At 52.5% G+C, this 23356-nt stretch overlaps 6 protein-coding genes across 6 annotated transcripts; 2 read left to right on the top strand and 4 right to left on the bottom strand.

The window, feature by feature from the left end:
* Positions 1–1076: 1076 nt before the first annotated feature.
* On the bottom strand, positions 1077–1901 carry PV08_01186 (uncharacterized protein; the record flags this gene model as incomplete). Its single annotated transcript, XM_016375551.1, has 2 exons — positions 1077–1193; positions 1524–1901. The coding sequence occupies 2 exons, from the start codon at positions 1899–1901 to the stop codon at positions 1077–1079; spliced, it is 495 nt and encodes a 164-aa protein (XP_016240827.1).
* A 7020-nt stretch (positions 1902–8921) lies between these two features.
* PV08_01185 (uncharacterized protein) lies at positions 8922–11425 on the bottom strand (the record flags this gene model as incomplete). The annotated part of the gene is made up of 2 exons (XM_016375550.1): positions 8922–9313; positions 9364–11425. The coding sequence occupies 2 exons, from the start codon at positions 11423–11425 to the stop codon at positions 8922–8924; spliced, it is 2454 nt and encodes an 817-aa protein (XP_016240826.1).
* Positions 11426–15941: 4516 nt separating this feature from the next.
* Positions 15942–17016, bottom strand: PV08_01184 (uncharacterized protein; the record flags this gene model as incomplete). Its single annotated transcript, XM_016375549.1, has 2 exons — positions 15942–16533; positions 16613–17016. The coding sequence occupies 2 exons, from the start codon at positions 17014–17016 to the stop codon at positions 15942–15944; spliced, it is 996 nt and encodes a 331-aa protein (XP_016240825.1).
* Positions 17017–18308: 1292 nt separating this feature from the next.
* PV08_01183 (uncharacterized protein) lies at positions 18309–18668 on the top strand (the record flags this gene model as incomplete). The annotated part of the gene is made up of 1 exon (XM_016375548.1): positions 18309–18668. The coding sequence occupies one exon, from the start codon at positions 18309–18311 to the stop codon at positions 18666–18668; it is 360 nt and encodes a 119-aa protein (XP_016240824.1).
* Positions 18669–19093: 425 nt separating this feature from the next.
* On the top strand, positions 19094–20647 carry PV08_01182 (uncharacterized protein; the record flags this gene model as incomplete). Its single annotated transcript, XM_016375547.1, has 1 exon — positions 19094–20647. One exon carries the CDS (start codon positions 19094–19096, stop codon positions 20645–20647), a length of 1554 nt encoding a protein of 517 aa, XP_016240823.1.
* A 1340-nt stretch (positions 20648–21987) lies between these two features.
* PV08_01181 (transaldolase) lies at positions 21988–23204 on the bottom strand (the record flags this gene model as incomplete). Its single annotated transcript, XM_016375546.1, has 4 exons — positions 21988–22611; positions 22701–22865; positions 22936–23085; positions 23166–23204. 4 exons carry the CDS (start codon positions 23202–23204, stop codon positions 21988–21990), a joined length of 978 nt encoding a protein of 325 aa, XP_016240822.1.
* Positions 23205–23356: the final 152 nt, after the last annotated feature.

The raw sequence follows: 23356 nt of genomic DNA, 5'->3' as shown, positions 1-23356 counted from the left end.
CCAAAGTAGAGGAATGAGCAAAAAGTTCAACAATGTAACGGAGACCGGTGGCGCGTTGGCAAAGACCAGGATAGCAAGACAAGCAGGTCACAATGCCGTTTGAAGGCAGGGAAGACCGTAGTTAATGCAAGACCGGGGGTCGTGAACATGGCCACTGGCGGGCGCCTTTTCGGGTAGGTGATGGTTCCGTCCAGGACAATGCGACCGGCCTCTGGGGAGATCCAACATGACGACTAAGCGTAATTGACATACAAGCTTCAAGCAGGGTGAATAGCTCGGGGTCGTGGAAACTACCCAGGCTGCTCGACCAAATGCTTCGTTCCGGCAATCTGTGACAGGCGATGTTTCATTGGCCCAAGTGCCGGGAATGAGGGAGACGACAAGAGTGAACGGTCGCGCAAGCCGAACCCAGGGATGCGACGAAGGCGCAAGGCTTTAAAAGACTTGATCGAATGTTGTTGACCAGATTCCCATGGTGGATATTGGCAAGTTTCAGAAGCATGAATGAGGTGCGTTGGAGGGGGTCAGTGCGGGTATGGGATGACGGAGAAAGGCGAGCCACACAGGACACGGACGTCGCGGTGCAGGGGAGAAGGGACCGGCATACCATGTACTGTAGAATCGTAGTAGCCGCACGGCGGTGACCAGGGATAGGGTATGGCGAGGGAGATGTGGGATTGGAAGGACTGGGGTCGAAAGGAAGATGAGGTGCCTTTGTAGAAGCAGGTATGTGAAGTGTATGGAGGAAGTCGTCTGAGCATTCAAAAAAGGGCAAATGTAGACGGCGCGTCAGACGTGGCGGTGCATATTTGAAGGGATTAGAGGAAAGGGGACAGGTTTTGGCGAACAACAGAGGAGGAGAGCAGTGGAAAATGATCCAGAAAAGCCGAGAGCAGGCTACATCTGCGATGCTGTGTGTTGAGAGTGTGTAATGAGAGGGTTCGATGGAGACGCAACGACCACAGGTGCAGCATGTGGATGCCCTCCATCCGAGCCTTTCGAAACTGGCAGTCTGGCAGCCAAGTGGGTCGACGCTGCGGGAGCTTAAGTGACTGGGACATCTGAACCTTGAGGGTTTAGAACGGCTGGTGGGCCGCGTTGGTGGGAGGAAGGATTGGCCACCGATGGCGACGAGCGTGGACGGCGTGGGTGGTCCGAGCGTGCCACCAGAGGGAGGCCATGGGTTCCATTGCCTTTCAGACCAGGAGGAGGCAATTCGGGTACACGAAGCCGGACCAGGGGAATGACGGGATAAGGGAGATGACCCAGGAGCGAGACTAAGGACACCCCGACCAGGACCAGGGTCGCATCCATGATTGCAGGGGCCAGCACGCCGGCATTGGGCCGTGGCCTTCAGACGATCCTCCAAAGCCTCAACGGGCAGGCCAGGGGCTTGTGGCTTGGGTCGATCACTGACCAGGTGCCAGACAGGGTGTGGGAAGACTCGGGAGGGGTACCATGTGGAACGCAAATCGCAAAGGCTCGTACGAGCAGCGCAGTGACGGTCTGGGTGGTTGACTTACATTGGCAGGATTGTGGTCTCCTCGTCTTGCTTCAGCTCCGGGTCCGGGGCCGACGCCAGGGCCATGAGGCCCAAACGCCACGCTGCTGGGGGCGAGGACGTGCGCAGCAGGTAACTGGGCAGCTAGATCATGTGGCTGAAGATGGTGATTATTCTGGTGTTGAGGAGGGATGTTTTGCGGATACGGAGGAGGCTGCACCAGGGCCTGCGCTTGAGCTTGAGCTTGAGCTTGGGCATGTGTCGGGGGCGGAGAGGAATCGTATTGTTGCGGCGGGACATGCGCTGGTCGTGCATTCCCATCGCTGGCAGCAACCAGTCCTGGGGTGTAGAATGATTTCTCCGAAGCGACGGCGTGCTTTTGACTGTGGGTGGGCGGCATAGCGTGGCCGGGAGACAGGGATCTGCGAGAAAGCCAAATTTTGCAGACGCTCGCCGGTCGACGAGGTCTCAGCCTAGGTCAAGAGATGGCGGCTGGCGAGTCCGAAGAACTTGGGTTCGTCGGATAGAAAGGATTAGTCTGTCGGTTCGAGATGGACGCTATGAGATCTCCTGGTATGGATAATGGAGTACGGACGAGAGGTCGTTGGCGTTGGCGAGTGTGTAGGGCGATAGGCTATAAGCCTATACAGGGACCGGTGTGTCTGCTTCACGGCTTCAAGAAGGACTCCGTACCGCAGCCGAAACAAAGGGTGCCTGTGCCCGTGCTCTTTCGCGCGAAGACGAGAATCGAGGTGGAAGACATTGGCATGCAGTCGAGGGTGGAGATGAGGAAGAAAGTGGTAGGGATGACGGGATGGATCGGTCGATACCTGAACGAGTCGAAGGATAAAAAAGAGGCTCTGTAGACTTTGGGGTGATGGACCGGGCGCAGAAGTTGGCGTCGTCCACCTGCGAGCATCACAAAGTCAAACGCCACAAATCGCCCGCTCAGCGTGAACGAGATCGAGAGGAAATCTGTATACCGGGCCTGGCGTCCGGACTGGGCTGGGACGAATTCCAACATTTAGATTGATGAGAGCGCAAGAGATTGCTCGGGTTTCGCCTTCGTTTCCCCAAGACACCTTAAACCACATCCATATGCGCAGGATGAAATCTTGCAGCCCAAGTCTCACCCATGCTCCATGCTAGGCACAACTCTATCACAGATTCACAGAATCCTAGTCTGGCTCTGTGAATTTTTTCTATCAGCCAAATACTACTGCCGGACCTCCTCCTCCATGACTATTCGGTACCAAAGACCCGTGGCCAGCAAAAAAATATTAATTGACATCCCATACCCACCCTACCTTATACCCTATACGTCCGAGTCCACGCCTGGAATCCCACCCAGTCGGAGCCACGAGATCGTAAAAGCTTCGGGCATCGCCTTTGTGCCTCTTGGTATCGCTTAGCACGCTTCTCCCCCTCAGAGCTGTCTCGGCGCTCCTTTGCCCAGAGTCACAAGAGTCACGGTAGGCCACAAAGGACGAAGGTGATTGACTTGAGGTGGATCGGAGAGATCTAGATGTCTAGGTTTAGTCGAGCTCAAACTCTACAGACTCCAAGAGGAGAAGGTGCTGAAGGTTTCCCACTTCGCTCTAGCTCCATGGATGCTCTACCGCCATGCATTACCTGGTGATCCCTCCGCAGCACGCTCCCAGTACTGTCATGGTTAGCGCGCACTTCAACCATGTCCATGCGTCAGCCAGGGCTAGTGTGGCTCGTGGGCTTATCCCTGCAATTTCCAGCGACTGGGGACTCGAAACGCGGCTAGAGAGGCCAGCTAGCGGCGTCGACGATCATCAGACATGGACGCGAAGAGGGCCCCTTCGCTGACCACGCCTAGCTTCTAAGGCGCAATTCTGCCATGTTTGCTCTGCTGCACCTGTCACTCCGTCAATCAAGGCATCGCTGAGAGATCCTGCAGCTCGCTCCACCAGCGTGCTGGCCATGCGCCACTTGGGCGTCGTTTTGCGCTGATTCTGCTCGACCCCTCACATCCTGTTCCATCGGACTGGTCCGTTGTGGCTGCGAGATTGGGTCGACAGCTCGTCCTCGTGCTGAAGCCTCGAATCCAATAACAGCCATCACCCGGGCCAATTGGTTACCAAAAGGTCCTGTTTGTGTCGGCGTCTGCAGGTCGATGCTTGCAACTTGTCATCCCTGCGCTGTCATTCTGTGTCATTCATTGGCTGTGTCACTGCCGGAATGGTCGTTTCTCGCCGTCAGGGCCGTTGTGGCCAGCCCGCGCGCCGGTCACCGTTGAAATCAATTAATCATCCCAGATCCTGGTTCAGTCTGTCAAGGTTGTTGCGGCTCGTGATTCGATCCATGCATCCTTTCTGTCTCCGTTGGCTGGTAAGCGCTCGCCCAAGCACTACTAACTAGCCCCCAATGCACCCTAGTGGCGGGCTGCAATGTGACGGTGATGAGGTGCCATGTGTGGCCCGGCGTTGAGTCCTTGAGGTGGTTGCTGGCGCCGTCGATCAGCACTTGAGCCTCTTTTGGCCAAGTGTCACCCCCTTCCCTCGAGTCTCTACTATGACAATAATGGCTGCAGCCACAATTTGCGGCAGTCAATGATGAATGGGCTGTGAGGAACAAGCGGTTTCGTCGGTGATGCATCTTTGACGCAAGAGCCTCTCAGACCAGTGTCGCTCCGTTGCTAATTTGCACATTTTCCGTCCCGTTCACTATTGGTCTCACATGCTTGCAAGACTGTTGGCACACCGTAGGCTGGTGAGGCTACACCACTTCAAGCAGAAAGGCTGGAAATATCTACCCTACCCGACCAATAGAGATCTCCCAGTGACGAATTAGCGCCTTCTGTAAATCCAGAACGAATCGCCGGCCTTTGACCCGCGTCAGGCCGGCCGTCGTCTTTCTGGGGTGTGCCTGGGAGATAGCAAAGGGTTGTCGCTCCCCAAGGGCCCAAGCTCACAGTCCGGCGGGAGGAGGAGGAGGAGGAGGAGGAGGAGGAGACGGGGTTGGTCGACTCCCCGTATTGAATCGTTCGAAAGTGTCTGGCAAGCCCTGAGAGAACTTTGGATGCCCAGATTGATCCTCCTCGTCCTACAATATCCTCGGTTCTTTGTTGGTCTACTAATTTTCGGTTCAGAAGGGCATTCTTGCCGAAGCGAACTGGAGAGGGCAATTCTTCCAACGACCTCGCTCGACTGGTCGATCTGCCGACTATAGATTATCTAGCCTCAGCCTTGTTGGTGATGATCGTCGTCGGAGAGACAACGACCCGACTTCAAGACGCACCTGCAGGCGGCGTGTCACGTCTCAAGAGTCCTGAGATCGGACTCCAAAGCGCCAAACCTGTAGACCCGAAATGACCTACTAAACATGTGCACAAGCATGTATAATTATAGAGCCCAAACGCTAGTTCGCCCGCTTCAGAGGCACGCAGCATGAGGCCTTCACTGTCCGTGGTACAATTCTGCATCTGCAACCAGTCTTGACGATTATTAGCGTCGACACTCACTTTGGGGCCAGAGGACAGCGTTGCTGGGGCGTAATCGTTGGATTGGGCATAATACGGAGTACGAGCGTACTTCTCCTGCAGCCTGCGTCGGCTTTGGCAACTCCCGTTGGCGGCGCAGGATGAGTCGATTTGTGGCCAGAGTCACGTCTCCATCATCCTCAGTCTGTACCCGTACTCGGACATACAGAAGCTTGGCCACGTCAGGCACCATTCAGCGGATGTGCTTCCACCGTGAAACACTAGTTCCAGCAGGTCTGATTTCAAAGCTGCCTCTGGCGTTGACGCGAAGCAAATCCGTAAGTCTTACGATCACTATGCAGGTTCGCCGACGTTGTCATAGGTTTGTTTGTTTACCGTGATTACGGATTATGAAACCGCACAAGAGGGCGGTGTCTGTGTTTGCACGCGGTCGGCCTTCCTGGGGGGAAAGCGTTGCTCAGGAAGTGCCGCAGTCAACCTCAAGCCTGCCGAGCTTTCATAACGGTGACCGGAGAGGTGAAGTGCCTCATTAGACTGCTCTAGCTGGGAGCCACAATTGGGGGCTCTCAGCTGATGGCGATCATCTCGGATGCGTCAGCCAACATCTCGGCATAGGCGCTGCAAGTCACCTGTAGCGCAGGGTGAATCCATAATTGCAGGATCACAGAGTGGATATCGACAGCCTTATAGAACACAATCTGCTCAGCTGCTGGGAATTCCCAATAGTCTCCGGTACGAGCTTGATGAGGACAAGGTCGAGTCCTTGTTGGCGATGGTGTTATCGAGCCTTCTACCTCTTCCGCAATCATGTGCACTTTTGTACGCGGATTTGACGATGTTGACAAGGATATGGCCCTAATTGTCGTGATAGCTTTGTCTCTTCGTAGCCCGATTAGGAACGCGCAGAAGGACAACGCATTGTTTGTCTTCCAACCACTCAAGTACCCAGGAAGTCTTCTTGCGTAAATGTTTCCACTAGTACTCGTAAATGGCGTCCCGTCAAAATAAGGCAGGGAGGCATTCTGCCCTGTAACATGATTTGCTATTGGGCCGTTTCCCCATGTGCTTCAGACGTGGACGAGTATGCCCATGCAATGGCTCACTGAGTGTAAAATCGGTTCTTCGTACGGGAAACCCCTTGTTTCAACCATCACAGGCACCATATGATCGAAGTTGTCCCCTCAGACGCTTGCTTCCGGCGATGCATTCTGTTTGACTAGAGACCTACAGCGAGGATCCTTGCGTGTGAAGAGATCCCAGGCGGATTATTTATCCAGGCTTCCGAGATTCGAGTGCAGGTGGAGGGAAGATTTTCTCCTGAAAAATGCATATCCGATATCCATGGGAGACCTGATAAAAATCCGGTTCCCCGCAAGAAAATCGGAGGGTTACTGAGGCCCTTGTGCTGGGTGCCAACCCTCATCAACGTCCTAGGGAATGCCACCGTAAAGGTAGCTACTATAGCATGTTTGTAGCTAGCGGGATGCATGGTGCAATAGCGTCCACTCTAGGCGCAACTTACATGGTACTGGGGGCTCCGAGAAGCCACAAGGTGTCAAGGTGCGGGACACCGGCAACTCTAAAAGGGGGGGTTGCCAGCGGCAGAAAATCGATACGGGTGAATCAAAGCGACCTGGTTGTCCGTTGCCATTGGTGTCACATCTTTATCAAAATGCCATGACTCAAGAGGACACGGCTGGGTAAAAAGGCGCCCATTATCATCCGGATTGCTCGCGATGTTCTCAAAAGAGTAAGAGGTTCAGCGGTGAGCTCGTTTGTAGCTTCTTTAGCCACGGTACGCATCACAGGAGCTTCCGAAGTCTGTACGGAGTCGATGCAGGTCAAATCCTTTGCAGCATTTGCAGCGGTAAGGAAGATGAGCAAATCGCCTGCTCGTTGACTGGCAATCCAAGGGCTCTGTGATGAGCTATAGAAAGCGGGACCAAGACAGGGTAGATCTTTGGCCAGCCACTTGCCACCAGACATGGAGTAAGGATATTGGAGAGAGTCGATCGCTGGTACTCCGTACCGCCCTCTCCCTTGGGCATTCAGTGACATTCCACAACCTTCAGAGACCCGGAAGGTCAACGCGGCCGAGCTGGAAAGCCCATTTGAAACTAGAGGTCTCAGTGGAATGATTTCTTATTCAAGTTGCCACTGTGCCACCTGCAATCGCACCCCGTACTCCGTGGGCACCGAAGAATTGGATCATACAGGGGATGTGGTATCCGTTGCCAAGTTGATGGAGCATCAAGGAGTAACCATTCGGACACATGCATCTGCCTGCTATCCCAGGGTGCTAGTCTGTACGATTGACACACTGAATTGTTGGTTGAACGAAGGGGTAGCTGCATCTTTCGATAGATCACAGATTCCAGCAAAATAATGGGTACGAGTACCTTGAGGTTTGGGATCTCCTCTTCGCTTATCTCCCGCAACCAGGATTTACCCTCCAAACCGCAGAACCAAATATGTTTGGGTAGGCCTCGTGCTGCGACTTGGTTTTTGATGCAATCTTATCTCACGACACTGCTCACGCGCTCTGTTTGGTGCGCCTTTGGATTTCTAAGTCAGCTTGGGAGCGGTTGATGATCAACATGGTGGACAAGGCTTCTCGGACCCCGCTGGGTCTATGACACCGGGAAGCCCTCGTGGTGAACAACGTGGTGTTGATCGTCCTCCCACGCAACCGCGATCTTGCCACGAGACCAAGGCGCTGGTGGTGTGTGGCAACGTGTTGTACATCAGTTGTTGAGACAGGATCATCAGGAACTAGCTTTAGCAGGCGATAGTCCATGTTTAGCGGAGCGGTGTGGAGGATGATCGAGGGTGGAGGGTTGCCGTGTGCGAGCGTAGCTCGCGACCTTGCTAGTGCAATTGTAACCCATGCTGTGCATAGCACAAAGTCATGGCCATCTGCCTCTATCGTAGTCATGAATGTCCATGTTCGGTAGGATGTGAGCATGGAGTGACTTTTGGAGGCAGAGGCTGCGGGAGTGCGATGTTTGACCACCGAGGAATAATGATGGCGTCTGACAGGGCCAAATCGACGCCTCCCGGGCTGCCCTACCCTCGCCTATCATTACCTTTACTCTCTAGATACGTACCTCGGTATATATAGACAGGTTACCTTTCACGCTATTCGACTGCGCAGGAGGACTGTACGAGTAGGAGTGGATGACTGCCCATCGTCACTCCGCAGACACCACGAAGATCTCTGCCGGCACAGACCTCAAACAGGGCGTGAATTCAGAGCAGGTGATTGAAAACAAGGCGGTGAAGCGATTACAAGGTCCACCCACAAAACCTTGTTGTGAATCCCCAGCTACCTAGATACAATATGAGAACTTGAGAAGACAGGCCCACGAAAGTGCCGAAAGTGTTGGTCCCCAGCTTCGTTGACAGTTCAACTCTCCATGAAAACCGTAGGAGACGTCAACAGGATGGAGGCCAAAGCTTTCTCACAGTCTCGTTACCGTTCAAGGGGCGGTGTACGCCACACTCGTATCGAGGAGGCCAGGAGATTACTTCCTCGTAATTTGTAATAGCGTGGGAGTCGATGATTCACGGGGTGCGTATTTGACACATCCCCTCGTTGATACTATCCACCGTCAAACATGGCGGGCAGGGAGCCGATATTGCAAGTATTTGATGTGGCATCCAGAGTGTTTCGGAGACCCAGGAAGTTGTGAGATATGTGTATCAGAATTCTGTCATTGCTAGCTTCGCTACCACATTGATATGTCAGGGCATCCATTTAGAAAATCCAAGTGGAACTTCGGGCAATATTCTCCCTCCCACTTGCGATGACGTCTCGCTATATCGACAGAGGGTATTCATTCATCAGTAGATCGTGTCATTTCCAAAATGAGAGGCAACGCTCGAAATGCCCCGTCGACCGCAGTCACAATTGCTTCCTTCAGCTCATTGAGGCATAACGTCGATAATTAGCTATACGTTAGATGAGTAGTTTCCAATTGGCTCGACTCTTATATCGGGGACAGGCGGTCCCTGTGGCGGCAAGGACGGTGGCTGCGCAGGAGCTTGCTGTGCGTGCACCGTACCCGGAACTCCAGCTACGACAGGCTGATGGTCATGTCTGTATGGATACTGCTGCTGCACTTGTTGTTTTTGTTGTTGTTGTTGTTGCTGCTGCTGCAGTTGTTGTGGATGCAGATATGCTCGAGGGTCTCCCTGTACGCCTGGAAGAGGCTTGCCTTGCTCGATTGCTAGAGGTTCTCTTCGTTCATCGTCCGAATAGTCGTCACTGCTCTCGTAACCCTTCTCTTTCTTTCGTCGCCGCCGCTCCTCCAGTTCTGCTTGCCACTGACGTTCGCGTGCTTCTAGAGTAGGCGTTAGCGAGACAGCCGAGTACGAGTGTTTCGATTCTTACCTCTGATCTCCTTGGTCCTTTCAGCAAACTTCATGATCTCTTCCCGGGTCACTACACGCAGAACAATAACATAATCATCGCGTTCTTCAAATCTCTCATGCTCCTTCTCTAGCGCCTCAGGGTTGACTAAAGCTCGACTGATTTTGGTCCATCGCGCGTTGGCCGGAATTCCGTCTTTCTTCGCATCCTTGAGAGGGGCCACGCCTTCGCGCTCCGGATTGGGGTCTTCCGGGAATGGGATCTCACGAGGAGGCTTGAGAATGCCCTTAGGCTTGAATTCTTCTCTCTTTTCTACAGGGTCGACGAGCTGGACACGTCGCGGTCTGTCTTCTTCTTCACCAGGTGACGCTGTTCGCTGCTGCAGTGCTTGGCCGTCTCGATCACCATCGCGGGAGGAGGTACGTTCTCGACGCCTAGAAGGCTCACGCAACTCTCCGTCCTTATCTCTGTCGGATCGGGGCTGCGGACGAGATTCGGGTCCAGCCGAGTCTTCTGTTGTGTCAGACTCATTGTCTTGTGCTCCTTTGTCTCTATGTCTGTGACGATGATGTCGGCGTCCGTGTTTTTCGTCTCGGGCATCTGCTGTAGAATCCTCAGTCTTGATATCTTCCTTGCGGCGCTCGCGACGACCGCCATCAGCTGATTTCAAATCACGCTCAGCCCTATCGGTAACCTCATCTGGGCCGGGTTCATCGCCATTGCGGTGGTGTCGCTTCCTCCGATGCTTTCGATCTTTGTGTTCCTCGCTATCAGAACCTTCGTTAGGACTGCGAGATTTTGTGACAGCCGCTCCTGCTACTCCAGCTCCGACAGCAGCAGCAGCAACGTTCGATAAGTGCTTCCGGACGCTAGACTGCTGTTCAGGACTGGTATCCCGGCTCCTCTGTTGACGACGATCATCTGGACCTCTTGCAGCTCTCTCGCCTTCTCGAACTCGTTCGCGATCCACATCCCGGTCACGTTCTCGATCTCGGTCTCTATCTCTCTCCCTATCTCTGTCGCGATCGCGATCGCGGTCTCTGTCTCTGTCTCGACGCGGATCAGTATCGCGGGGTACATCTCTCTCCCTCTCTTCGCGGTGTTTGTGCTTATGGGATCTATCCTCATCTTCGTACCGATCATATCTAGGCTTGGGTACTACCCGTGGATCGCGTTCCTCTCTTCCCGTGATGTAGTTATCATCCCGATAGTGGTGTAAGACTGGGGCCCGCATGGAAGAATGACGTCGAGGAATATCTCCCGCCCGATCATCGGACTCATTTACACGAGAGCTTGAGTGTCTCACACTATCATTCCGGTCGATCCTATCCAGAACACGAGAGGAAGATGGGGGTGGCCCGAGATCTCGTCTCATTGACTGTCTATACTCTGGTACACCGATGGTACTGATGGGCCGTTCTCGCCGACCAAAGCTCTCACGCCTCTGAGGTGGGAGTGAGGACTCTTGAAGAAATTGTTCTTTGGGTGTCGTGTAGGAGAACCCGTCTTCCTGTAATGGTTTATCTCGAGTGTACGAGGGGTACGCATTGTAGCCGCCACGTCGATGATACTCGGCCTGTCTGTTGACCCTTGCATGCCCAAGTCGATCCTGCTCTACACGAGTAGCGCTAGAATGCCTGTGATGGTGTCGCCCAGCCTGTGTAGACGCGGGGACCAGATAGCGCTCTTCTCTTGATGGAGGTAAGATTGGGCTTCGCGGATCATCCCGGGCCACACTGACGACAGGGCGCACCCGAGGAGGCGAAGCAGGTCTCGCGATATATGCACTCACAGGGCGTCGTGATTCCGAGCCAACAGATGAGTTATTTCGCGGGCGCACAGCGTACTCTGTCCGGACTACAGGACCTCTGCCTGGATGAGCATCGTCGAGAAAAGTCCTGCTTGTAACCCCTTGAGTGCTATAACTTCCGTGGCGTGTGCTCTGATAAGGATCGAGGACTGTTCGTGGTTGGGACGAGAAACGAGTATCGAACGAAGAGGAAAAAACCATACCAGTGGATGCTCGAGGGTCGGGATAGGGGTTTCGCCGAGGTGACGCGGGCCGGTAGCGGTTCTCAGTCATTGTGCTTGTATTCTAATCTTCCACCGCCGTGATCAGCTTTTCTTTAGAAACATCGACGGGTCGCGGTGATTGTTTTCGTGGCTGACTGGGTTCTCGTTGATTGTTAGACTAGGGGTCAATTACTGATGGAGCCGGGTTGTTTGCTGCCGCTGCCAAGAGAGTAATCACCATGGCACTCTAGTCGAACAGCGTAGGAGAAGTAAACGGCATAGGAAAAGAAGGACAGAGGAAGGATTGGTGGCATACCCTGTGGAAGGATTGGCGCGGTGCAGAAAACTGTCAGCAAAGAGGGGAGTTTCGGCAAGCCAGCGAAAACAAGGCTGCGCACAAATCACACGGGCCAACAAAACACGGACTCGGTGGTAGCACAGTCTCAGGGAGAGCGATCTGATGTACCAAACATAAGCTGCCGAGACAATGAGCAAATTAGGATTGTACAAAGGCAGGAGAAGGGCGAGGGACGGTGTGAGGGAGTGGTGAGAGGCCACAAGGGGTTGTCAGGGCAGTTAACTGTACAGTAAAGAGACGGGTACAAGGAGGTTGAGCGACGTCATGCCCGTAATAAGGGGTTTTCGCTATTACTCCTTAGGCAAGGAGTGAGTTAGTTAATACTCCGTAGCCTCACTAGCCAGTCTACAATAGTGAGCCTAAAGCAAGCCACAAAGCAGCGCCCTTGACTTGTTAGTTAGAGGCGTTAGGTAGGGCATCTTACTGTATTTTACGAGTACAGTACTGCACTCGTCTTTAAGCAAAGTTCTACACCCAAAGAAAAAGCGCATACACACAGCGCACACCACAACACAATACACTCCTGTCTACGAGTCCGACATAGCATTCTTAGCTACCGTGTGTTGTGGCCAGCCAACAGGACTCGCTCACTCTCCTCGTGAGCGAATCCACCTCGGACAACTGCATGCTCATCTATGTTGATACCCAACTCGTGCGTTCCGTCGCCACCAGGGCCAACAACAGACTGTAACAAGTACCCATACGAACATTACACTTGTCAACATTGACCATCGTTCTATCTTTGTCTTCGAAACGGCTCCGAAAGCTCGTGGAGTCCTGTCGATACCCAAAGTACTGTACATACGCTATCTGATTCCTTTGCAGCCTGACAAGTCTCGGACAAACACCCATGAGCACAATAGCCAGTCGACTAAGAAAATGGTTGCCTTTTCGTTCGTACGCATGGACCCGGTTACTCTGTGCAGCAGGCTGGTGTCTTTGTCTCTTCTGCCCAACCATTTCTGAATGACCAATTGAGCCTTCGAATGATAGGAATTTCGTCGATCAAACAACAACTGCTGCCCAATCTAATCTCCCGCCGAGCTCCATTCGTCTTGTTCGACTTCATTGCCTCTTCAGGAAGATGGTCAGTAGAACACTGCAGAATGTCGAGGCTTGAATGACTGTCCTGCGTGGGAACATTGCATTCTGGCAGACTGCGCCAAAAGGCGCGACTCTGGAGTCTGGTTGCCTTGTTGCCTTACCTGCTCTACATGATCACCTGCTCCAGGCTCATACAGTAGCAGTGAGGACAGCTTGGCCGTGTTTATCGGGCACTGTATCACGTCACAGGTCGATCAAACACGATTCTGGGTGCCGTGACCATCCCTGTGAGGAGACCCGGGCGCCTGATTCACATGAGCAGTGCTTTGGCTACAAAGAAAGCACGGAAAGCTTCGAGAGCTTCGAGATCCCGAGTTACCAGAGCGGCATGATGCAATTCCCTAGTGTATCACTGGCCCGCTGTGGATTGAGATCAGTACTGTCTATCTGAAACTCGGTTCCATGGACACATGACTATGCTTGACGGCTCAAGGGGTTTCATGCGCAAGGCGTACCGATCTTAAGCTCAGTACATACGTCGTCTTGACCGAAATCTACCTACACTTTTCACAAGGCCAGGGTGACGAATCTCAGGTGCTCAGCCTAATGCTTGGACGTTTTGTCCCAAGCACAGGGCGGAAATGCCATGCACCATCCGCAGTGTTTCGAAGATTAGGGAATCCCGTTCCTACCTTTCCCATCCAAGGCTTATCGCAACTTCACCAGCAAACAACTGTCTGTCACTTTTCGATACTGGGCGTCTCTGCGGCTGTGCACCTTGATCACGTGTCCTGCAGGTAGCAATGCCACCCATCATGTTCCTGTGGGCGTTGTCCTCCAGTGCTAATTTGCGATTGCAGGCATTATCTCCTTGCATCCGAAGCCTCGTCCAAGAAGCCGAAGGATTGGTACATGTCCATGCTCTGACCAGACTCACGCCCAGTCACACCCATTCCGTGTCGATATTCTTATGCATGTGTGGCTGGACAGGACAAACCATCTACTGCGAGGCTCCCTCGATGAAGAGTTAAGATTGCAGCCAATAACATACTCCAACCACTCAGCCTCGTCTCGCCTCGGATGTGGAAGGACTCCTTGACAGTCACAGCAATCCTCTGAGCGGTCGTGATAACACCATTATGGGGTAGGTTGTGACGGGCCATGTCATGTGGCAACTTTCGGTGTGACTTTCGCACATTCGCAGCACGTTGACGCTGTGATTGGTACTGAGTATATCATCAGCTTTCAATACCACCTTGCATTTTGCTTCAACCGGGGCAATTGCGGTGAAAAATTCCCTTGCTTCACTCATCACCATGGCTGTGTACCGCCTTGTAAGTTTGGTCCCTGTTGTTTGCTTCAGAATAACCCTCTGCTCAATTGGTCTGCTTTGATGAACTCGATGCTACTATGAGACTTGACATGTCGACGCAGCTAGGGCTCGCAGACTGCGGGAAGGCCAGCACTGCTGAGTTCTTCAACTATATAAGTCGTCTTTCGAGAGGCGGGAAGCAAGACCATTCATTCAGCATCTCAAATTCGATCCCTATCACGACATTCTTAATCTATACAGTCTTTTATAGATCTTTTACTTCCCCTGTTCTGCGGGTGTTTCTCCAGTCAAATCTTCGCTGAGCATCTCTGGTGGGACGGTGTTGTCACCAGCTGTATTCATTTCCCACGAAACCCTGGTCGTTGCTATCTCTTGTCTCTCTCTCTCTCTATACAATGCCGCCCGTTCTATGGCAATGCCACCAGTGCAAGAACGGTCCGATCAAATACGCCAACGCAACCCAATGCACAAGCTGTAATCATCACTACTGCGACTCGTGCAAAACCGACAATGATATCCCGGCAATAATGAAGTCGGCACGTGGCCGCTCACGCAAGCGCTTGAGGAACACCCAGTCCAGCAACCACAGCGGCCTTGACGTTCTCCATCCTGTCGCACCCTCGGCCTCGACCTCGGCATCTGTCAACAGAAACCAGCTGAAACTCGGAAGTCGTCCGTCCATGAGAGGCTGGTGGACGTGCCACAACTGCACCTACCTGAACAATCCCGCCCTGAGTCCACAAAGGTGCCTGGACTGCTCTCACACAAAGTGCCAGCAGTGTACCACGAGACAGTCTTAGGACTCCTCGCATTCAGGATGCTCCGACAGCAGCAGGACCGTTTCCAACGGCACGTCACAGGTTTCCTCTTGTTCCGGGATTTTCGTCACCAGCGATAGTCTTCCGCTCGTTTTGTGTCCACTCTCATTCTCGCCCGCCATCTGGATTCTTCGGTTTTGTTTTGCTCTTCTTTTTTTCACAATGTTCACCACCATGGGCAGAACCACAGTATGCATTGTCGTCACCACCGGCAGGTCAAGATAAAAGCATCATTTTAATCCCATAACCGGCCTCAGTCGTTACCGATTACAATTACACGGCATCTTCTTAGGACCAACAGCACTGAAACCATGTGGCTTCGTTCCAGTCGAGCCATGCATTGACTTCACAGACCTACCCAATGTCATTTCTTCTTGGTATTACTTCTCTTCGAGTCAGAGTATTCAGTCAACTTGGCGCGTGCGCATACCCACATATAAACACGACATCTCTCTCTCTCTCTCTCTCTTTATGATTTCCAACGGCCCTGTTCCATGACGCTCGCTTCGCGTCCGACCTGGAAGACTTAAGAGAGTCCACGTGACCGGGTCTCTGTCAGCTTCTGACCTATTCAATCGTTTGGCGAGAACGTCTGTTATGTTCTTCACTTCTTTAGCTACTGTCGTTAACATGAAATAATTCAACCATCCTTTCTTCTCCAGGCAGCCTCTTGCCTAGGTTTACCGTGTTTTACTTTTCTTGATCCCACACTAAATCATGGACTGCCGCTCCGGCAAGGCGCCGTCACACGGCAGAGCGGAATGAGCGTGAGGGTCCGTAGAGAACACGAGGGAAGTCGTGAGATTATCAAGTATCGTAAATACATTCTCAATACCCGCTAGACTTGATGTATCTCCAACCTATGGGCAATAATCCATCGTCAATGAGATTCGTAAAATTCAAAAAAATTGCCCTTGGTCTGCCGTCTATGCGGCAATGCCAACTTCTTTACAGACCAGGTGAGGACCAGTGATGACTGATAACTGGCACGCAAGGACAGGGAGCGGCTTCGAATGATTAGGCTCCGCAACAATCAAGGGTATCCGTTGTACCGAGGATGTCTTTCTCGGCGGCGATCTCGCAAATCGTTGGCAAGGGATTCCTCGGTGCTTAGTCGCCGATAGTGGGTAGAAGATCCATCAATTATTCCTCGCTGAGAGCTGTCGGGTTGCCCTCGAGAACTACCAGAGTATGTTTCTGCGTCTGAATGTTGATGCTGGGTACGCGTAGGCGTGCGAGGGACGCTTTCCGAGCTGTCAGAGTATCCTCGAGAGACTGGTTGCCGACGCTGAGGATTGGTAGACGCCCTGGCAAGCATGCCTTGAGAATTTCCAGAGTATTGCCGGGTGTTCGAGGTTTGATCGTTAACAGGGCCTCCAGGAGAGTTCAAGTTCTCGGGCCTCTCCCTTAACTGTAGACGGTACTTTTTCAACGCATGGCCGCTGCCAGCCTCCTCATCTTCGTTCGGTCGTGGTTCATCACGCCCGTCGTATCCTGCAATCTGGGCATCCGAATCCGCGTCTCGCGCCGCGATGCGAGGCTCGAGTCCTCGCAGCTTCGGCCGGACCTCGTCTTGGGCCTGTCTCATTTCAGCGCTATTCAGGTCCAGGCTATTCTGAAATCGTCTGAGACGATTTGTGGTTTCATGCCTCGTTGTCAAACTTTAGTACAATAGCCGTCGACACAAGAGAAAGCAGGTCTCACAACTGGGTGTTGCTTAATGCAAGCTTCAAGATGGCCTTGCATTCGAGCAACGACCTTCTGAGACTGTCCAGCCCTGTTTTCCCCTCCCTAGCAAACTTGGCACTGAGGAAAGGTAATGGAGACTTGAGTTCACCGTTTCTCTCCTTCGCCGAATCTGGGAGCCGATCCTTAAGGGTTTTGATATTCAAGGAACAGGTAATAAGGGGAAGCCTCAAAGCATCGAGGCATTTGCTATCCGGTGTGGTTTCGCAAACAGTTGCAATCGAGTCAAGGACAGCTGTGAGAGCAAGTATATCGGAGCCGAGTTCTTGAATTTCCTTGTCAGCTCTGCGGTAACGTTGGATAAACTGGTAAGCCTCAATGGCAGCGGAGATGGCCCTGTCCACCTCAGCGAGTATAGGCATCTCGTCTTCGACTTGAAGACAGCAGTGCCCGACTGAATATTGAGTTAACGTCGCGAAGGTGTGATGATGAAGAGATGGTGAAGAAAGCCGAGCGCTGCTTGACGGGCAGTGAGGGGTTTAAGAGTGGTTCTGGTGCATGTTAGGCATTAATGCTTTCTATCAGGCTGTTAAAATGCTATACTACTCGGGCAACTTCTGCCCCACATCAAATGTTCAGTGGTTAGCTATGGCACAAGCTGTGCGCCTGCGGCAGATTCACCGGAGTCGAGCGGGGTTAAGTCTTGACGAGTATCGTAGAATCTCGTGATCGAAAGAATGACTTCCATTTGAAGAATAGTACGGGCCATGAGGCTGAAATGGTGGCTTCGGATAAATGAGCACGAAGTGCACGCAGGACTGGGCACCAACCTCACAGCTCGTGTTGATAGGAGAACGACATCCACAGAGTGAAGGGCAAATTATGGTCGAGACTGTTGAAAGGCATGTCGATGGCCTTGGAGATCTTATGGGCAGCCAAATCTGGGCCAGGTTACCATATCTTGATCACCATGTCCATGTGGATGCCGGGAAATCAGAAACTGTAGATCCGGATACGGTACCTGTACGCCTGACATCCCGAAGCATACATGACAGGCCAGTAATATGCGTCGTCATCATCTAACCCAGAGTGAAAATGGTTTGCAGCACATTGCAGAGCTCTGGGGAAATACAGAACAGGATGAGATTGACGTACCATGAGGAGAAGAGGGCTTCAAGCCCAGGCTCGGCCCAGATCCATACAGCCAATTCCAACATGTTCATATTTCTAGCAACAGTCAAGTCCGCACTGCGGAATACATGCAATCTCTTGTCCGTGACTTGTGGGAAATGAAGAAATTTGAGGCCATATGGGTTGTTGGATCATGACCTGTGGTGGGTGCGGTACAGCAGAAATTGGCCATGGTTGGATTCTCTGGTCCTGAGACCTCCATTCTCTCACATGTAGGGCTATTTCGACGCTGCTTTCTCCTTAACGAGAGTCTTGGTCGTACATGTACAGGATCAACAGCGTAAACTCCGAAACTCGGCCCTCGAAACACTGACCACTTTGATTTGTCATCAGATATTTCACTGGATGTCTCCTGTTTCCCATATCGTGAAGCCCGTGGTACGAAAAGGTTACTGACACCGCCAGGCTCTGTTCGTCAAAATATGATGCTCACCGATCCCCGCATGAGCCAAACCGAAAATCCTCATCTCTCGAAATTTTGACGACACTGAATGAATCACGCTGGACAGACATCTGCTTGATGATGACCGACCAGAAGCAACTCACCCTCTTCGTGGACTTCTACGTCCATCCTGACCGAATCGAAGAATGGAAAGCCGCCCATCGTCCTGTGTGGGAAGCATGTGGAAATGAGCCAGAATGTCTCCTTTTCGACGTGTTCCATGACCCAGATGATCCAGGTCACTTTCGACTCGTGGAAATATGGAACGCCGATAGACAATGGTTTGAGACGAAGCAGCTCACCAAGCCTTACTACGCAACTCTGTGGGAGAAATCGAGACCGACATGGCAGAAGGAGGTTGTCATCAAGTATTTTGAGCGACTCGGTGAAGGGAGTCGGTACCGGAGGAGATTTCTGGAAGGTGGAGAGCTCATGGATTGATTTTCTGCAATCAATCTGTCCAGGCAGAGCAAACATCAAAAACAAGCTGCCTCCTCCAGGTGGCCCTCAGGGGTTGATCTTAAAGTAATCAGCAATGTCGTGCTCCGTACATATCGCGGATCAAATTGTGTACTGTATGCTCTCCCGTAGTTGCCTCTGTGACCCGCCGTAATCAAGTTCGTCCGGGATTCGGTCCAGTTCGCTCGCAGCCTTGCACAGCCTTGTCTCATTTCACCCATGACGACGCATCTGCACCAACTTTCGACTTCGGCATCCCAAGGGCCATGCCAACTATCTCATAATTGATGCCAGGCACAATGCCCTGGTTGTGCATGGCGGTGTCACCATCAGATTGAATGTTCTCCGCTATGTGTCCAATTTACTGCTAGCCATATGAAGCCGCCTGGCTTCACCTCACCCGCGCGATGAAGATCAATGGGATGCGACCTGGCGAGAAGAACAAGCGAGGCAACATCATCACCGCTCGGATCGTACCCATTCTTCTCCTCGCCATCATCGGATACTCTTCCTACGTCGTCACCAAGAAGATATGCATCGACTACCTCCTGCAATCCCGAGCTCGGTCGTCGCTATCATTCCCCCATAAACAATCCGGGGCCGCGATCGCCATCCTTACAATCTACTATCTCCTCCTGCTCATCACACTGACATGTTTCGGCCGGCTGATCCAGACAATCACTTTCAACCCTGGCCTTGTTCCCCGTGGAGCGCATTACTTTGTCGAGAAAGACCGGAGGCTTCGGGAAAGCCAAGACAGCTATAAAGAGGAAGCGATCGACTCGGTCAGCAAGCAAGGCTACACGCCTCGGAAGCTGAGGTACAAACTTGACTCTGGCTATCCGGCGCAGAATTTCTGGCAAAAGGACGTGTTTGTCTGTGGGTGGGATGGCCGTCCGCCGTTCTGCTCGACATGCTACAATTACAAACCCGATCGCGCCCACCACTGCAGCGAGCTCGGGCGTTGTGTTCTCAAGATGGACCATTTCTGCCCGTGGGTCGGCGGCATTGTTTCGGAAACGAGTTTCAAGTTCTTCATACAATTCACCTTCTGGGCGGCCCTGTTCTGCCTGCACACGTTGGTCTCGGTGAGCTATTTCTTTGCTCAGCGACGGTCTCGTCAACCGGGAGGTTTCTTCAACGTCCACTGGATTTTGGTGTTGATTTTCGCCGCTTTGTTCTTCGTCTTTAGCGCCGGCATGTGCGGAAGCAGTCTTCAGTTTGCGTTTTTAAACAGCAGTACGATTGAGAATTTTACCCGCAAGACCAAAGTGTGGTACCTGGCTGTATATGTCCCACGACATGTCATGGAACGGTATCACGCTTCAGGACGCACCGATCTGCGCTTGATCTCATACCCTCGTCCAGCGAGTGAACAGTTCGAGATCCTCGAACAGAGCGGCGCAACGTTTACTGCGAGCGAGGAGCGTCAGAGGGCGCGCGACGACACGCTGCTGCCCAATGTGCCACAGGCGAGCTATGATCCACAGAGATCATCGGATACATCCAGGCCAAATACGAACTCTACGGCGGAGGACCACCGGCGGGGAGGCGACAGCTCAGTGTCATCGAGTCCGACGGCCGTTCCTGAGACAAGGACGTTTGCGATCCTGGAGACGCTACCGGGGCAGAATCCGTTCGACATCGGACCATATGGCAACTTTAAGGAAGTCATGGGATACGGTGTGTTTGAATGGTTGTTTCCAGTGCGTCTTTCGCCGCTGGTCGACCACAGCGACCCGGCTGGAATGTATAAAATGGGAAAGGTCGTGAACAGCCTCAAGAACCAAGCACGGATACGCGATTCTACACAACCACAACCTTCACGTGAAGGCGACGACGTAGTTTCTCCCACATTCGGTGGCGACATGGAGAAAGCCGAGAGCAAACGACATCCTGGGAGGGACCATCATAACAGAAAGAAGAAGAGGAGGAGGAGGCGATCTTCAATGGCCGGCTAGGATAGTCGACTTGGACGGTTGTGATCAAGGTGTGTGCGTGCCGGGTAGGAAGTACGACGACTTTGAAGTACAAAGATCCAAATAACTCATTCATTTCGAGATGGGTGCAGTGATAATTTCAAGTTCAAATCTAATTACTGTTCTACGGCGAGTTGGAGGTGATCGGCTGTTGTGCTCTTGGTGACGGTGCAGTGTCTGTGTGTCACCTGTGAAATGGGACAGGAGAATACCGAGCAAAGTCCATTCGTCGTGTTTGTCATATACAGGTGAGTACTCGACGGGCGTACCGCGAAAACCTCCTGGTGTTGTTGAGATACAGGTAGGTTACTTCAGGGATTAGATACCTGGGGTCACGTAGTCAGAGAGGTATACCACCAAATAATCACCTTCATGTACTCCATACCTACCCACCTACCTACCTACCTACCTATCTACCTAGCTCAGGGTGGGTTGAAGTGGCTGGCTGGCTGGCATAAAGGAGGGAGAGTCAGCCGGGATACCGTCAATAAGGGATATCCCCCCCCCTTGCTCGGAGCGCGGTCCCCTCTTGGCCGGTGGCTACACATCGAATTCGAATACCTCTCCTTCACAATACGAGGTACTTACTGTACGTTACAATCAATCATACGAAACTCCAAAACAACACCCCCCCCCCCCCCCCCCCGCCGGGGCCATTCGGTGGCAAAATGACGTCAAGGTGCCGTCTCTCACAATAACCGTAACAATACGTACATACATACGGTCAGTACTCGTATACAAAAAGCACGGGTACACGACAAAGTTGAGTTTCAGATATGTATTTTGTACAGTATACCTGAGTAATCTAGATGGCCCAAGGCATCACCCAGTATGTACGTACCTATATCACGTCCCACGCCATTGGCCAGGAGGAGGGTGGCTGTCTCGTGATATCTCATGACGTTCCATGCTACGGTCCACGTACTCACCACCACCGGGTAGGATGGTTACTTTCTGATGGGGGAAAAAAGAACCCACGCTGCAACTTCATACGGATCACCACGTGGCGATATCCAATGTACGAGTACCTGAGGTATCCAAAAACAAAAAAGAAAAAAATATGTCGTGGCGAGGTTCCATTCTCAATTTCTTACTCTGTCATGGTCAAATGCCCAATCTATACGGACTACCTACACGGTATGAATATGTATATATGTTTTTTTGACAGCTTAGTAGAAATAAAAAAAAAGGAAAAGTTTGTTTTCCACGAAGAACATGGGTCGTCACTTTAACATTCTTGCCAATTGACTATGTCCACCTCCACAGTCTGGTACCAGGTCCAAAAAGGCAGCAGTAAAACTGGTTCTCAAGAAGAACTTGAATCAAGAGCTCTTCTCGATCTTTTCCTTGAGGATACCCTTCAACGTGACGGCATCGGCGGCGAACTTGCTGATGCCTTCACGGAGCTTCTCAACCGCCATTTGTTCCTCGTTGAAGTCGAATCGGAACGTAGCTTCGTCGTTGATGTAGGTCTTCTTCTCGATGTCCAGGGAGCTGGCGGCCGCGGCGTCCAGCTTCTTCGGGACGGCCTCTGTCGAGTTGTACAGCTCCTCCAAGAGGTTGGGTGAGATGGTCAAGTAGTCGCAGCCGGCCAACTCGGTGATCTCGCCGACGTTGCGGAAGGACGCGCCCATGACGATGGTGTTGTAGCCGTACTTCTTGTAGTAGTTGAAGATGGACTCGACGCTCTTGACACCGGGGTCTTCGGTTGGCGCAAAGTCCTTCTTCATGGCCGCCTTGTACCAGTCGAGGATACGGCCGACGAAGGGGGAGATGAGGAAGGCACCGGCCTCGGCGGCAGCGATGGCCTGGACAAGAGAGAACATGAGGGTCAGGTTGCAGTTGATTCCCTGCTTTTGCAGAATCTCCGCGGCCTTGATGCCTTCCCATGTGGACGCAATCTTGATCAGGACACGGGACTTGTCGATGCCGATGGATTTGTAGAGCTGTGGCGTGCGAAGAAAGATTCCCATGGTCAGCGCGCCGGAAACATACAACAAAAACAAGACGCGCCCGGTTCGTTTATTTATCTTACCTCGATGATGTGGAGAGCCTTCTCAACCGATGCTTTGGTGTCAAACGAGAATCGGGCATCAACTTCAGTTGACACCTTGCCGGGAACAATGTTCAGGATCTCCTTGCCGAACTCAACCAACAGTCGGTCAAGAGTGGCATCAACCTGCTCGTCAATGGTGTTGCCCTGTTTTCACTCAAAATGTCAATCTGTCTATCCTTTTGCCGTCCTCATAGAGGTGACGAGGACAACGTACGTGCTTCTTGCCATACTCGACCGCGGGGTCGATCAGCTTGGCGTACTCGGGCTTCTTGGACGCGGCGAGGATGAGAGAAGGGTTTGTGGTGGCATCTTGAGGCTTGTATTTCTCGATGGTGTGGAAATCACCAGAGTCGCAAACGACGGTCTAGAAGGCAAAAAGGTGCAACGCAACGTGTTAGCTGTCCGGGCATGTCTCAACGGGAGGAAGCGGAGTCGGGGACATACGGTGCCAGCGGCTTTGAGTTGCTCGAGAGAGGAGGTCATGATGGTTGCGGGCTTGGGGGTTGGATCGACGGAGTGGTGAACCGGGGAAAAGGGAGTCTGCTGTTGGCTGTGGGAGGTGTGTATGCGAAGAGGGAAAAATCGTACGGGCACCAGCAGCAGGGACAGAGGGTGTTTTTAATAAATGGCGCTTT

The sequence above is a fragment of the Exophiala spinifera genome (assembly GCF_000836115.1).
Source record: "Exophiala spinifera strain CBS 89968 unplaced genomic scaffold supercont1.1, whole genome shotgun sequence".
In the NCBI taxonomy this organism is placed as follows: domain Eukaryota; kingdom Fungi; phylum Ascomycota; class Eurotiomycetes; order Chaetothyriales; family Herpotrichiellaceae; genus Exophiala; species Exophiala spinifera.
The sequence above is the reverse complement of the archived record's forward strand: the minus strand, read 5'-3'. Positions and strand labels throughout refer to the sequence as shown.